At 37.3% G+C, this 16,801-nt stretch overlaps 1 protein-coding gene across 1 annotated transcript in view; it reads left to right on the top strand.

Moving 5' to 3' along the window:
• cep104 (centrosomal protein 104) overlaps window positions 1-15,995 on the top strand; it is a 52,703-nt gene extending 36,708 nt beyond the window's left edge. The window contains 10 exon segments of the mRNA XM_036579133.1: window positions 2,053-2,253; window positions 3,015-3,110; window positions 3,620-3,668; window positions 3,761-3,839; window positions 5,199-5,307; window positions 7,142-7,280; window positions 8,338-8,387; window positions 8,389-8,406; window positions 12,839-12,932; window positions 15,159-15,995. Coding sequence (XP_036435026.1) covers window positions 2,053-2,253; window positions 3,015-3,110; window positions 3,620-3,668; window positions 3,761-3,839; window positions 5,199-5,307; window positions 7,142-7,280; window positions 8,338-8,387; window positions 8,389-8,406; window positions 12,839-12,932; window positions 15,159-15,325 — 1,002 coding nt within the window. The 3' untranslated portion in view covers window positions 15,326-15,995.
• The last annotated feature ends 806 nt before the right edge of the window (window positions 15,996-16,801 follow it).

The raw sequence follows: 16,801 nt of genomic DNA, 5'->3' as shown, positions 1-16,801 counted from the left end.
TGATATGCAACATCTGTAACAGCTTATTAACAGCTACATATCCTTTCAGTCCCAAAGCGTTGAGTTGTCTTCTAACAGTGGAAGGATAGACAGAAACATCTGTGGATTTTTTCAGATCTGAATAAGTGTGGAACTTGATTTTCTCCTCTCTGTCAAAGATGAACGCTTTAAGTGCTGTTTATCTGATGTTCACAGTGTTGGTCGTCTACCAGGCCTTGCATATTTGTTAGGAGACCCATTTCCTCTGTATCTTTTAATAACTCTAGTTTTAGAAACTCTTGATTTTTACACTTTCCTTGGCCTGTCCCCTAATTTATGCAAGTGGATTATCTTTAAAATTATCTAATATCTTCAGAAATATCCCCTCAAATATGTAGAAGTTAATAGTACTTAATGGTAATTTTGACTAAAAAAGAAATAAATGAAGGGCGGCCTCTGTGCATAGTACTGTGGTTCCTTCAGTCATGTGTATATTTAGTGTAGCGTCAGCACTAATTCTCAATCGTACCAAAATAATTGAATCATAGTAAAATGCAGGATGCGTTAACTCATTTTCTAAAGAAACACAATCCAAGTTGCTATGACCTCATACATCATATACAGTGCCCTCCACAAATATAGGCATCCCTGGTAAATATGAGCAAAAAAGGCTGTAATAAACATTCTTTATTGCTTATCCTTTTGGCTTTTCATTCAAAATATTAACAAAAGATTATTAACGATGATTGAAAAAAAAATAAATCTTATGAGTAAATAAATATTTTTCTATATGTATACTATATGTATACCTCAATCATTGGCACTCCTTCATTTAATATTTTGTGCAGCCTCCCTTTGCAAAGATAACAGCTCTGAGTCTTCTCCTATAATGCTTAATGACACTGGAGAACACATGACAAATTATCTGAGACCATTCCTCCATACAGAACCTCTCTAGATCCCCACAGATTATTATTTTATGTAAGGTTTGCACCGTGGACTCTCCTCTTCAGCTTATCCCACAGGTTTTCTAGGAGTTTAGTTCAGGGTCAGGTCAGGACAAGGTGGCCATGGCAAAACCTTAATTCTGTGGTCAGTGAACCATTTTAGATCATTGTGCTGCTGCAAGATCCAAACTATGGACCAGTTTAGGCTTCCTGGCTGAGGCAGTCAGGTTTTGAGTTTATTTCTGTTGGTACTTAATGGAGCCTGTGATATCATGTATCCGAATACATTGTCCATGACCTTTGGAAGAAAAACACCCCCACAACATCACAGATCCACCACTATCTTTGTGTCCACGCCAAACTCACCGCTGGTGTTTGTTGCCAGAAACCTTTATTTTGGTCTCATCTGAGACACAGTATAGAACACAGTCCCACTGATTTTGTTAGTCTTTGACAGCAGAGACTTCCTTCTGGCAACCCTGGCAAATAACTTATGGTTATGTAGGTGGTGTTTGATTATAGTTTGGAAGACATTGTGACTCCAAGACCTAACTAATGTCTGCGATTCCTCATCTGTGATTCTTGGATATTGTTTGTCCACCATCCTCCTCACTGTGCATGAGGTCAGCATAGACATTTGTCTTCTTCCTGGCAGATTCTAGTTGTTTTAAGTTTCTTAAAATAGCTGGGTACTGGAAACGGGGAAATTTTAGCTATTTTCTTGTAGCCATTTCCTCATTTGTGCAGCTCAACAACCTTTTGTCGCACATCATTACTGTTTTCTCTGGTCTTTCTCATAGTGATGGAGAATTTGGCCTTTGTTTCAAATCGCTCAGGTGAACTTTAAAACACACTACACACACAGATTTAAGAAAAATATCTTTTTTTTCAATCATTGTACCTTAAATAAAGTTATATTTTTGCAAATATTTTAAATGAAAGATTAAAAAAAAGCATATTAAAGAATAAAGAATATTTTTTACTGCTCATTTTGCTCATGATTAACAGGGATGTCAATATTTGTGAAAGGCACTGGAATAATTCCATGCATCATGTAACAAATACTTTAATGCCTTTAGCTACAGACAGTATTAAATGAATGGACTGTATGTGTTTGTGTGTTTAGTTTCTGACAGGTGTGTTAGAGCACAGTGCTGCATCAGTGCGAGAGCTGGCAGTACGAGTCGTGCAGACCATGTACCGTCAACACGGCACTGTGGTGCTACACTATCTGCCATCCGATGATGCCAGCGTGCGTAAAAACGTCCTCTACAAAAACCTCTTCGACTCTTTTTCCAAGATAGATGGAAGACTTCCAGACACACAGGTAACCATCACTCTGCTGTGACAGCTCCAAATCACTGCCAACCCCTCCATTACAGTAACAGTTAATCAGTATCTCACAGTAACTCCACACGGACTCAGTTATGCTCTTCACTCAGAACGCTCTTCTGTGTTATTCTCATAAACCCTATTCGAGCTTGATTAGATTTATGGGGAATTATGGTTACTGACAAGATCCGTGATTTTTATCCAAGATTTTGCAATTTGTGTAGATTTTACAAGTTTGCTAAGTAATAATTCTGGAGTGGATCACCTTCTAGAGTTTGCCGAACTCGGAGCTCCCTCATTAATTGTAGTCATGTTCAAATCGACATCATAGTAGTGTAATAACAAAACCAAGTAACAGAAAATGGCATGTTTTTTCTTTTTTTGCAACGTGAAGACCCAGTTCCTCAATTGTCAAGTCCTGAAGTTCATGAAAAGACTATTGAAACCCACAACATGTGAAGTCTCTTCCCTCAACCTGTTCTTTCTTTCTTTCTTTCTTTCTTTCTTTCTTTCTTTTCTTTTCTTTTTTCTCTCTTCCTCAACTGTTTCTCTTTTTTGTCATTCCCTTCTTTCTATCTTTTTCTTTCTTTCTTCATTTTTTCTTGTTTCTCTCTTAATATTTTCTTTCTCTGTCATTTCTTTTTTCCATCCCTGTGTTTTCCTTTCTTTCTTTCTTTCTTTCTTTTTCTTTTCTTCTGTCTGTTTCTTTCTTTATTTCTCCCTCTTCATTTTTCTATCTCTCTCCCTCTTTCGCAGATGCTAAAAGGAAGAGGAGTGCAGAAGGAAGGAGAGAGAGAGAAAGAGGAGATCAGGAGTTTGCAAGAGCAGCTGGCTGTTCTGAAGGAGATCAGTGTAGGTTCTGCCAACCATGATGTCATCTTCCTCTGGAGGCTATTACAGCATCATGTTTTCCGCATTTTCACACAGAATGAAAAAAATGAGGACAGCAATAAAACACATTTATGTACTTTATGTAACAGTTGTGTAAAAAAGCTTTTGTATTAGAGACTATGCAGGTGACAATACGCATATTTTGAGGTTTGATGTGATTCTTGATTCTAAGTTTAAGATTTGATTTGATTTTTTATATTTTCTGCATTAAAATCAGTCAGTTTTACACATATACTATATATTACACAGATTAATTTGGCTCTTTGGCGAATATTCTTGTGTGAAATTGTGATCTTATAAAACAGCTTAACTAAGCCATTAACAACACACCCATTCTTGATCATTGTACTAGATTGAAATCATGACTCCATGGACAGTTTGGGCTTCAGTGCTGTTTTTGATGTCTTTTAACATAATTCTGACATACAAATAAAATATGTTAATAACAGAAACTCTTATTATTTCTGAAGGAGAAGGGGAAGGAAAAAAACAAATCACCTGAAAAGCCAGATAAACCAGGTCTGTGTTTCTGTTCTGTGTGTTCATACAAACATGTAATCTCTCCTAAATGTTTAAAAGGTTAAACTAGCAAAATGTCTTTGTTCTTGTAGGTGTTAAAAAGGGAACTCATTCCATCTCTGATGATGCAGTCAAAGCAAGCCAGTCAACTGTAGCAGACTACTTAGACAAGTAAGCATCTGATACACTGCTGTGTGTCACTGTGCATATTATATATCCACCTGTTGTGCACCTTTTAACAGGTGTAGATTACAGCTTCACCTCTGCCATTTGCTCTTCTGTGTATTAGGGCTGGCCCACATAGTTACAGTACTATTTGTTTATATTATTGGTATTTGATTCTTTTTTGGTATTCGTAAGCTTTCATCAAAATATAGCCTAAATAAGTTCCATCAAAAGAATGTGGTAACACTTAGATTAATAACTGATCATCACATTGATTTATCACTCTACTCAGGTTATTGCAGAGCTCAGTAACACCTAGATTAATAACTGATCATCACATCGATTTATCAGTCTACTCAGGCTTTAGCAGAGCTCAGTAACACCTAGATTAATAACTGATCATCACAATGATTTATCACTCTATTCAGGTTATTGCAGAGCTCAGTAACACTAGGATTAATAACTGATCATCACATCGATTTATCACTCTATTTAGGTTATAGCAGGAACTTTAGTGTTTGTAAAGAAGACATTATTGTGTATGTCTTTAGAGGACGTCTTTACTCGGCATGCATTGATTTTAAAATAGTTAATAAACAAGCATTTGATGTTTTTTTAAGATGGTGTACATTTTTATATTTGGTAAGTAAATATTCTAAAAATATTCTGCTAAAAATGTAAAAGGTACCTGTATTCTGAATACTGCCTTTATGAATGTAACTTCGCAGATACTTACAGATAATTAATTTCTGTATTCTGAATTTGTATTCCTAATTCTTGTATTCCGTTACATCCCAACCCTGTAAATAAGATATATCTGGATCAGCTTACAATAGATCATACATTTATGCCAGACATCATCTCGCCTCAAAGCGCAAAGATGCCTTATATGTAGAACCACTTTCAATTATTGGATGATAACAAAAATGCTCAGTGCAAAATTTCCAGTGAGAGGCAGATAAACCATGGAAGGAGGTTAAAGATTGATGAATCATCTCAAATATGTAAGCATAGTGATGCTTATTTGAGTACCACCATCCATACAATCCACACTATGTCTGCTCCGTCACATAACTGCTCCAGGCAGGATTATCAGCTTTTTTCTTCTTTTGTTTCCTATTTAAACCTTTTTAAAACGGGTTCAAAATTGACAACACAAACAGAAGGTCTTTTTACACTGTTAGTACAGCGCAGGAGCTGCTCTGCAACCACAACATGACATCCTTGCATTTTAGTCAATTGTCTATTTACGTTTAGTTTAGTATAGTTTAGTATAGTTTAAATATAGTATAGTATATGACTTGTAGTGATTGTTGCAAACATGCTGGGCTCCAGTATGTCTTCTAATTACATTTTGTACTGCAGTCTGTGTATATTTTGTGGAGAGAAAGACAAATCTTTTACGGAGGAGGGCTTGGACTTGCACTACTGGAAACACTGTCCAATGCTGTGCCGTTGCCTCCAGTGCAGACAGGTATATCAAACTTTACGCACACACACACACACATACACACACAAACTAGGGTAATAATAGAAAGGTTGTAATATCAAACTGGATATGTTTTTGTGACCCAGTTTGATGAATTGCATTAGTGGAGTCACATGGATCATCACAGTCAGTTGCAATGCACTCTTCCTGAAAAGGAGCTGGTGAAATCACCAGATCACACATGGCATTTCAAAGCAATGGTTCAGCCAATAGTCAATTTTCAATTTCAGAAAAACATGTTCGGTTTCAGATTTTTTTACTTTTCCACTGGAGCTGCAAGGCTAAAGTAGCTAACAAGTAATGGAAGCTTATAGAAACCAGTTTTGCATCATGCAAACTGTGTGCTAAATTATCACACACTTACCCCAAACCACGTTGAGTTAATTCATCTCAAATAAATTTGCTTATGTAGTTTCTAACGCTGTTTGGCATAGTGTTATTAAAAAAATAATAAAAACAGCGGTAGCAGCCAACCTGAAGCCTGAGGTTTTGTCCATACTGTTGTCCATTTTTGTCCATTTCCATTACTTGTTAGCAGTGGGGAACCCTCCGGGTCTTCTAGGCCTTCAAAGAAGTAGTGTAGTTCGTAATGGTTGGGGCCTTTAAGACATCCTAGATACATCACGGACTGCGAATAAGAGTTAAGAGACTTTGAATAATAAGTGTTGGCCCTGTTGTCAGAGATCACGAGTTTGGTCCACGGTGATGCTACAGCATCCATGGCCTGGGAGTCAAAAAGAGCACAATTGGCTTCACTCTCTTTGAGTGGGTAGGATGGCCCTATCTCTCCCCCCATCACAAAGTGAGATGCATGTCGGCTCAGGCTTCTGTTAGCTAACGTAACAGAATTGGCATTTAGTATTCTCCTCCAAGCGTGTTCAGCTGTCCAGTGACGGTGCATTAGCGGCGTTAATAACTTGCGTTAATAGTCACAGTTCACCCCTTCTTGTTAGCTCCAGTTAAAAAACTAAAGAAGCAAACGTTGGGTGATTGACTGCACTTGGGGTAAGGGGAAAATTGTATAAATTTGACTGAATCATTGCTTTAAGCACGTTCACTGTTTGATAGCTTCTCTGTAATCTAACAAAGCAGAACAATATGAACAAAATAATACTGCAGAACAAAGGCTATAAAGCAGAGTGAGACTGAGTATTATGCCTTTGGTCTAAACCTGTTTCATACGTCATTAACCTTTGGTCAGTGCTGACAACTTAATTGATAATGATTTCAGGCTATAGACACTGAGGGAGTGCCTCTTTGTTTCTTGCCCTCACGTTTCCCCGGTTTTTCACTTTGACAGCTCACTTTAGAGAGGTCAGCTGTCACTGTGTTTGCTTTAACAGCATTCCAGCCTAGTGGAACATTCACTCTAAGAACTGTATTGACCTTTCTCAGATATCTTACATACTTCCCTCTCCTCACCCCACTCTCAGCACAATGCTGAGTTCTCTTTTGTGACCTTTATGCATTATTTTCTTATGTTTCCTTAAGTCTGGCAAGGGTCTCCTCAGTTTGGCGCCTGTCAGTTTTAACCATAGATAGAGAGAATGGACCTCATTAATTAATGTTGCATTGCATACCAAATACCAAATATTAAATTCACGTAAATATTTCAAAGATTCTACTTTCACTCAAGTTGTTATGCTGATAATGTAAATTGTAATAGCATGTTTTGTATTAATTTGGAAAAGAATGCAAAATAGAAGCATGTTTTATGTGTATTATATATTGATTTTGATCACATCTCTGGTACAAATTGCCACACATCTCATCATTTCTCATGTATGTTTGCATACATGTATGTTTGTGTATGTTTTAGGTGGTGGAGATTTCCAGCCTGACCGAGCACCTTCTCACAGAATGTGAGCACAGAGCTGATTTTGTTCCGTGTCCTCGCTGTTCAGAGGCTATCATCAGAGATCAGCTAACTGAACATGCTCAAAGCACCACCTGCAACTGTGAGTTCCTGTGCTGTCACACCTTAGTGTTCACACCATCAGGAGACACACACATAGTTTCTCAAACACATATGAAACACATCCTTCGCAGCCTCACATAAATGCTGGTTTCTGAGGCCTCAGTAGTCGTCTGGGTGAGGACTAACTAAATGTCTTCTGTCAAAATACAATTTAACTGCAACAGGCATTGTTCCAGTCTAATGACCTGCACCCAAACCATGCTAGGATGTGGACACTGGCAAAATTTTAGTCTTTACCAATATCAATTTTAAGAGGCTTAAAATTCCAACAGCTTTTGATCTTGGTTGATATAATTTTATATTTATATTTTAGATTTCAATTCTATACTCTGGTAGTTTTAACAGAGTGACTTTCTGACTGATATGATTGTTGGTTTTCAATTATCACACTCTTTAAAGTCAAATAAACAACTGAAACATAGTTTTAAATAATATATTGTAGCTTAGAATGCTTTATGCTTTTGATTTCTGTTTATCACTACTTATTGTTCTTATTGTATTTATTGTATTTGTATCTTATTAGTTCTCTTCATATAGTTTTTTGTTTGTGTAATAACATTATTCTGATGCTAAAGGTGAGGTTTGGATATGTTTTATATTTTGTAATACCATGATTGTAGTTTGTGTTCAGATTGTGCTCAGAGCTACCCAGTGCCTTAAGCTTTTGCCCCGTTATCAAGAGATCATGAGTACAAATCCCTCTATGGCACGACCAAAAAAAGGTGATGTTATCAGCCGATGCTGATAATACAACAGGTCATTAATATCAGGCAATGTTGTCGACTAACCTATATAGTATTGGCCACAGAAAGATATTAATTTTCAGTTAAATGCATACCATGATATATATGGCTGCAGTGTTTTTGTTCTGAAGATGAAGACTTCCGATAAAACTCATTCACCCCTATAAATGTATGTGGTGCATTGTTGTTGTAGAGAAAATATTTAATATATGCTGTTTTTGGGAAAGACATGGGAATAGCATTACTTCACTTTGGGTGAGTAACAATTTTATTTGCTTCTTTTTTTCTGATCAGCCCTTCCTGCTGATGGAAGCTGTAATCACTGTCCTTTATGTCATGAGAACTTTCCCTCCAGGAGAAGAGGTGAGACACACACCAGCGTAAAGCTGGAGGAGTGTACTGTTCTAACCTCTCCCCACCCGACCCCCACCCCTCACTCTTTCCAGTCAAAAAAGTCTAAGTTAATCAGCATCAGGAATAGTAAAGGTAATGGTTCTATTTAGAGCAGTGACTTCTATATGGAACCATTCCATGCTTAAATGGTTCTTTGCATGTTGAGATGGTTCTTCAGATTGATGGAGAATGCATCATGATAAAATGCTTGTAACAATACTTTTTGGTGCTATATGGAACCCTTTTCAAAAAGGTTCTATATAGAACCATATACAACACATTCTCATCTATCTGAGAAAAAGGAAATAAAGTTACACTTTCTCCATCAATCTGAAGAACCATTTCACCATACAGAGAACCACTTAAACATGAAATGGTTCTATATGAACTCATGGTTCTAATAGAACCATTCCTTTTTACTAAAGAAAAACCTCTTTTTAAAAGTGTATATTTAACAGAAAGTTATAGAGATGCCTCAACAACTAAATCTAATATATTTTTCAGTATTTAGTTTGTTCACCCTTCGCCTTTATTACAGCCTGCATTCTTTTCAAGAGACTTGAGAAAGAAATCAATTTTCCAAAGTTCAGTTTTAGAAGTTGGTTGCATTTTCTGCTTCTTACAATCCCAAGTAATCCCAAACACATTAAATGATGTTGAGGTCTGAACTCTAGAATGGTCAGTGCTTTGTTCTAAAAACATCAGTAGCTTCTTTGTTTGATTTGCAAATTTAGTATTGTTTTGTCTATTTCTTCTTCTCGGTAAGAGCTTCTTAACAGCCACACATACTTTCGGCCTCATAGTGTTGAGTTGTCTTCTCACAGTGGAAGGATGGACAGAAACACTTGTGGATTTTTTCAGATCAAGAGTGGAGCTTGACTATCTCCTCTTTTTCAAGGATGAAAGCTATTTTCTATATTTACAACTTAATTTGACTCTAATTTGACCTCCCTTATAACAAATCTCCTCCACAATATATCCTAAAATATGAATAACGTGTACTCAATGTCCATCTTAACTGCAAATTAAAAATTAAATAAAAGGGTGGTCTCTGACTTTTACACAGCACTGTATGTAGCTTTTAAACAAACATCTACCATCTGGCACCCAGTCTGTTCCACTTTCTCTACAGCATTGTATCTGAGCTCTCTAATTACAGTCTCTGAGAAGGCTGTGGTTACACAGCAAGCTAAAGTCCCTGCCAGGCACCCAACAGGTGTGCATAGCTTCTACACAGGAGCAACAATAATCTGCAAAGTCATAGCGAAAAAATGCTGCCCGACAGAGTAAATCATAAAAAAATTCAACATCAGGTGGACATTTTTGTCTTAGTCTGTCATCATTTTAAAACAGTGTACCTGAGCTACTGATGATTTACACTGCTGTAACGTTAAAAACGCCCTAAAATGCTTTGGTTGCAGTAAATGTGTGATGTTTTCATGTCTTACGTCTGCCTGCTGACACTGAAGACTCCCCAGGCTTCTTTCTTTGCAATTCTCCAACCCCAGAAGCCCATAAATATTTTATATGCCAGGCCTTAAAGCAAGGGTAAGCAGTCCTCCTCCTGAAGTTGCAAACTGCTACAGGTTTTACTTCTAACATTTATCTGACATGCCTGGCTCTAATACTCCAGCGCTGCTTAGTATTTTAACAAGCTGAGGTAGTTCTTGCACCATGTCTTTTCTTCTCAGTTCACTGAGGGCCACAGAGGCTGAAGGTATATGTTTCAGTTCTTAGCAGCACCACCTGATACATTTAATGAGGGCTCCTTTCATTGTTAAAGGAATATTCGAGCATTTTTCAATCTAATCTCTATCTTCCAAATCTAACAGTAATTTCATTGCATTCCTCTATGCTTAAAAAAAGAGATCTAAAAGCCTTTTGAGTCAAAACTCATAAACTCATCATTTCTAATAGACGCTAATAGGCAGTTGCCTATACAGTTGAATACAAGTTTGAAATATGTGACTATATAAATTCAAAACAGCTGTTAGACTCTTATAATACAGATATTGGGTAAGGTAAGGTAAGGCAGACATAAGAGAGTAGAGACTAAGCAACAACAGCAGGGATGCCTACACCTATGCTGCCATAGTCTGCAGTTCTGCTACAGCAGAAATGTCAGTTTCTATAGTTCCTAAAACATTAGCAAGATTTATCATTAACAACATTCAAGTACGGCTGCAAATAACAAGTGTCCATAGTCCATTAATCAGTTCATTATGGCTTTGGTTAATCAGCTGAGCAGGAGAATAATAACAAAATATTTTATGTCATACACAGTGTTTCTTTCAACAAAATAAAAATACAAGGACCCTACCTTCTGAATCACAGTAACAAAAATAAGGGCACTTTTTCAAGGGCATAGTAACAGGTCTTCTGCACTGCCCTAATAAACGCAGTTAAAAAAGGTGCAGAAATAATAAAAGACCAATGCATGAACAAGTCTTACATGGCAGCCTAAGTACTGTTGTGGAGGTAGTTTGGTACTAGAAAGTCTTCTCAGCATTGCTGCTCAAATTATTTCCTCTCTAATGATTAAGCAAAGATAAATGAATTAGTTTGTGTGGTCAGTAACATCATGTAATTAAACCTCATAATAGCGAACACGCAGAAGCAGCCTGTTCATCTGCTGCATCAGACACACCGTGTCCTAAAGCATGCTCGCCACACGTGAAACAGCAGTAACCCTTTGACACACAGAAAAACACATGAACAGGACTTTTTAAAATATCCACTCTGGAGAGCATCTTCCATAAACTATGACTTTATGTATGGATTGATGCGCACTACATTTTTACACTGAAGCCATTTTCGTGAAGCTGGAAGGCCAAACAGCGAAGAAAAAAGTACATTACCAAAAATATGCATGTATGTGTACGTGCGGATGAGCAACTCTGTGTGCACAAACATCTCTGATAGCAAATAATTGCAATGTAGCCATGCAGAAATGTGTAAAATGCAGCTCATCACTTCAGCTAACGGTGTTTATTTTGCTAAAATAAAAAGAGCTTGCTGAAAATCTGACATTCTGCCACAAATGTGCCTTCTCAAGCTCGCCTATGACAGTCATGCTGCTATCAAAGGTGGGGTCAGTTTTACACATTTACAGGAAGTTGTCTGATGTTAAAGTGAAGTGTTCCCATAATTTTTTACTTTTTTAAGTTGTGTGTAACCCTGTACTGTAGTCCCTGTCATCTGTATTTTTCCTCTTTCAGTTTTTTTTTGATTAGTTGTTGCAGCTCTAAATTCACATGAGTTAATTTCACGTTTTTTTTGTGTTGAATTAGAATCTTATTAACACTAAAATTTTATTTACACTAGATAATAATACTGTCCTGAAGACACTGAATGTTTCATTATTTCAAATATGTGTCATCAGGTGAGCAAAGACAGTGAAACCCTTCGTTCTACTCTCATGATAGAGTTGTTGCTCAGTGGTTTCCGTGGCTATGACATTTAGTTTTTTTTTCAGGTCGTTGTAGCCATCTCTACAACCATCAATGCTAAAAGTCCCTTATGTCTTACAACAATTGTATCCAACTTTCTGGAACACTAGGCCCATCTCTGGAGGAACAGATTACACAGATTTGTAATTAATTTGCCAATGTCTGACTGAGGAATTAAGGAAAGTGTTCTAAAAAAAAAAACTTCTAAAAAAGTTTTGTATAGCAAAAATCTGCAACTGCCCATTGGCTTCTACTATAAGTGTATTTTTAGTCAGAGCGTTTACAAAATATAGGGAGGCTTATTTTTAAGAAAGATTTCTGAGGAGATTAGATGTAAGGTAATCATTTTGAATAAGGAAAGTGAAAGTCAAAGTAAACTAAGTGAAAAACAGGAGTTTCTAAAATAGGTGTTTAAAAAATTAAAGAGAAAATGCAGCTCTTATTAAAACTGTCACCATTAAAGGGCCAAATCAAGCTCCACTTCTTCAGATCTGAAAAAATCCACAGGTCTTTCTGTCCATCCTTCCACTATAAGAAGACAGCCCCATGAGATTGAAAGGGTGTGTACCTTTAAAGAAGCTGTTACTGAGAAAAAGAAATGAACAAAAAAGCAGATGAGACAAAGATGCTGCCGGTGTTCTCAGAACAATAAAATGGCCACTCCAGAGTCCAGACCTCAACATCATTGAAACTTCTAAGACTGAACTTTGGAGATATGGAAAAATACCCTTTCAGATTTCTTTGAAAAACTAAAAGCAAGACTCTTGAAAAATGCCTGAAAAAAAAGCAGACTGAAAAAAAAGTTAATAAGTTTATGTGTTTTTTAATGGCCAAAATTGTGTATAGGGCTTCAGTATTTCTGTGAGAGTATAAAACACACATACATAGATGCATGTACACATTCCTCTGGCAGTAAGGTAACAGTGAGCGGCTTGTGTTTTGTGTATGTGTAGGGCTGGAAGTCTCACCTCATGGACAGCAGTGCAGGCTGTACACAGAACACACGCAGGACAGTGACGCTGCAGCGAACTCACATGCACACACAAGGTGAACCATTCATCCCTCTCTGGGCCCCCACAGAGTCCCCACTGAGCCCCATAAATGCCCCACACAAACCCAGCTAACCCCCCCAAACAGCAGCCAGCCTGGGGGAGGTCCAACAGGAGAAAACTTAACACTGCAAAACAGCTAAATAGCTTTTACATTCATCTGTACAGCGCTGGTATAACAGGTAGCCAATGAGTGATGCATTTGAGACATTGTTTACATTAGTTTTGAGATAATCTTTTGTTTTGTATTTTGTGTAAAATGTATTTTTTTTTATCCATTAATAATAATCTTTCATTTTCAATCCATATATTTACCCTTTATTATACATTCATGGTATAAGGCTAAATAGTACTCAGAAAACATATTTCTCTTTAGATTTAGGTCCACGGCTCATTTTGATTAGTAAATTATATGGATATATTTGAGTTGTAGACATCACAACCCCTGGTTCCTATCGCCACTACTGTAAAGAAAACTGAGATATGATCAAAACACTCTGAATGACTTTGTTCACATTTCACAGATTATACAGATATTTGAAAAAAGTGGTGTAATTCCCCTTTCTGTATTGAAGAAAAAGCATTACTCAGGCCCTGTTCACATTAGCATTCACATCTGCGTGTGTCTCAAATGCATTTCCTGTGATTGGATTTTGTGACTGGAGCAAAGGTACCACCCACATTTACTATGTAAGTCTCTCACAGCAGTCAGACAAAAATGCACCACAAGGCCATGGTCGTGTAAATGAAGGAGCTGTTACAAAGGTCTAGAGCACATGAACTGCTAATGCAACTTGTACAAAAATGGTAGAGGAGACGAAAAATGAAGCTACACAGCGGCTTTCATCTCGGCTGTGATGAGACAGCTAATTTAGCCGCTGTCGAAGATGCATCAAGACACTTTAGCGTTCACACTATAAATGGTATGTGGTCATATGCGTCCCTGACCAACTTCGAAGGTGGTGTGAGTGATCAGATCACAATACGTCTCAAAGCGCTGTCCACTTATGATCGGACCACCCAAGACACACGTTAATGTCAAAAGTGAACAGGGCCGTAATCAGCAGAGAAACAATGCACTAAAACATGTTGTACTTGCATACATCTTTGTGGACTGACATAACTCTTAAAAGAAGGTCCAGCTGACTGGGCTGTATATTCAGGTACTGGAGGTATAGCTAGCATTGCTAGTATAAATGACAGTATAGTTATAGCATAGTGGACATCAACGTTTACATCTCACTCAAAAAAAATCAAAGATGTGATTCCCCATCTTGCTAGTAATTCCAGTGCTATAGCAAAGACAGTCCTTGCACTAGACTTATATTCACCTATCATTGTGTCATTTGTTGAACATGGAGGATGTTAAAATGTTTTTTTCTAGAAGTTGCTTGCAATTACGTATTACCACCAGAGGGGTCTCTAAATCCCCAAACTTTAAAATGCTGCTTTAAAGTACACAGGTTCACTGTAAAAAAAATGGCTTGTCAGACCAGCATATAAAAAAAAATACTTTATGTGGTAACAAGTAAATTAAGTTCTTTTATTCTACCTGAATAAATACTTTGAATGAACAATTCTTTCAATCAGTGCAATTTTTCAGTTGAATAAAACTAGTTCAATTGCTTGTTACCACATGAAGTAGGTTTTTTCAGTTGATCTGACGTGCCATTTTTACAGTGTAAATATAGCAGCTTAGATGCATTCCTTGTCACTTTACCACAGCAGGTGTAGCTGCCTTTGAGGTGAATTTTATCATACACTGTAAAAATGGCTCGTCAGATCAACCTAAAAATATGATTCTTGTGGTAACAAGCAGCTGAACTAGGTTACCACATGAAGTAATTTTTTAGATTGATCTGACAAGCCATTTTTTACAGTCTAGCTACATATTTGTTTAAAATAGTTAGATCAAGTTCTCCAATTCTTTTAATCTCCAATAGTGTATAGTAGCTATATTTGGAAAGTGATTTAACAGTGTTTGATCTTTGAGGTGTTCAGGTGATGTTGTTTCTGATTTACATAACAGCAGCTTTGCAAGTCCTTAAATGTAACTGGAAAACCATGTTAAGGTTTATGAGAAATTTGTACTTATTTTACTTTTAAAAGACCTAGCAATAATGAAGTGGGAACTGACTCAAGTTTTTGCAGCTTAGTTTACTCTTTTTTCATTTTATCTTGTTTCCCACAAGTGTTTACTTCTTCTGTCTCTGGCTTTGATCAGGGAAGACAATCAGCATAGGCTTGTCGAAGAGAACAACAGTGTCTGTTGTTAAAGGTAAAGGGGGCAGCAGGGGAAGCGGCCGAATCCCTGCACCCGCACCACGACCCAGCAGGACCAGTCACGTCAGTCCAGGCAAGACCGTGAGCCACAGACCAGGACAAGCCTGAGGTTCAATCTGCTCAGATTATCAGTACTGTCATGTACAGTAACAGGGCTAAAGCTGGCACACTGAAATTCACTTTGAATTTGAATTTTACTTTGTGCTTTGAATCAATTCGAATCAAATGTGTTCATTGGTTTCACGAAAATACATTACATTAACACACTGTAGAAGTAATAAACTGAAAAGCAGTTATTGGGCTGATGTAATACATTACACATTTAATGTGGTAAATTTATAAGTGCACTATTTTCTTTTTCAGTGTACACATTTTTCTTGTAACCTTAAAGTGCTTCAACCGTGAAACTTATCCTGCTAAACCTCATTGGCAATTGTCCTTCATAGACTGATTCTTTGAAGAGTTTTGCCCTCTAACACTTGTGATACTGGCATGTCATACAGGGAGAGATTTACTGTCATTAGTGTTAAATAAAAATATTGGGCCCATATCATGAAAAACTGAGTTTTCCTGGCTTTTTTGTAATAGGAGTTTGATGTAGTACGTAAACATTGTTAATGTTTCTAACAGTACTGTTCAACCCCCAGTCCATACAATCCATATGTGGAAACTAAGCTGCAAAAACAGCCTGTTTTGAATTCATTGTTTTTGCAATGTTATAAAAAACCAATACTTTAACATAGAACCCTGATTCCAAAAAAGTTGGGATGCTGTGCAAAATGTAAATAAAAACAGAATGCAATGATATGCAAATCATTTAAAATCTGTATTTGATTGAAAATAGTACAAAGACAACATCTCAAATGTTGAAAGATAAAGATTTTATTGTTTTTTGAAAAATATGCACCCATTTTGGATTTGATGCTAGCAACATGTTTCAAAAAAGCTGGAACAGGGGCATGTTTACCACTATGTTGCTGTAGTTTGGAAAGTGAAATGTTTTCCTGTTCTTGCCTGATATAGGATTTCAGCTGTTCAACAGTTCAGGGCCTTCTCTGTCATATTTTTCACTTCATAATGCAGCAAATATTTTCAGGTTTTTGACAGGTCTGCAGAGAGGCCAGTTTTGCACCTGGACTCTTTTACTACAGAGCCACGCTGTTGTAATATGTGCAGAATGTGGTTTTGCATTGTCTTGCTGAAATAAGCAAGGTCTTCCCTGAAAAAGACGTCATCTGGATGGCAGCATATATTGCTCCAGAACCTGTATATATCGCATTAATGGTGCCTTCACAGATGTGCAAGTCACCCATGCCATGTGCACTTATGTGCCCCCAAACCATCACAGATGCTGGTTTTTGAACTGTGTGCTCATTACAAGGCTCAGTGGGTAGCAATGTATTTCACAGCAAGAAGGGCCTGGGTTCAGTTTCCTGGCTGGGAAATCCAACCAGGGTCCTTTCTTTATGGAGTTTGCATGTTCTCCTGTGTCTGCGTGGGTTTTCCCACACAAAGACATGCAGTCAGGTGAATTGGAAATTGGAAAAGCTAAATTGCCCCTAGGTGTGAATGTATATGTCTGTG

Source organism: Colossoma macropomum, unplaced genomic scaffold (genome assembly GCF_904425465.1).
Source record: "Colossoma macropomum unplaced genomic scaffold, Colossoma_macropomum, whole genome shotgun sequence".
Classification (NCBI taxonomy): Eukaryota; Metazoa; Chordata; class Actinopteri; order Characiformes; family Serrasalmidae; genus Colossoma; species Colossoma macropomum.
The sequence above is the reverse complement of the archived record's forward strand: the minus strand, read 5'-3'. Positions and strand labels throughout refer to the sequence as shown.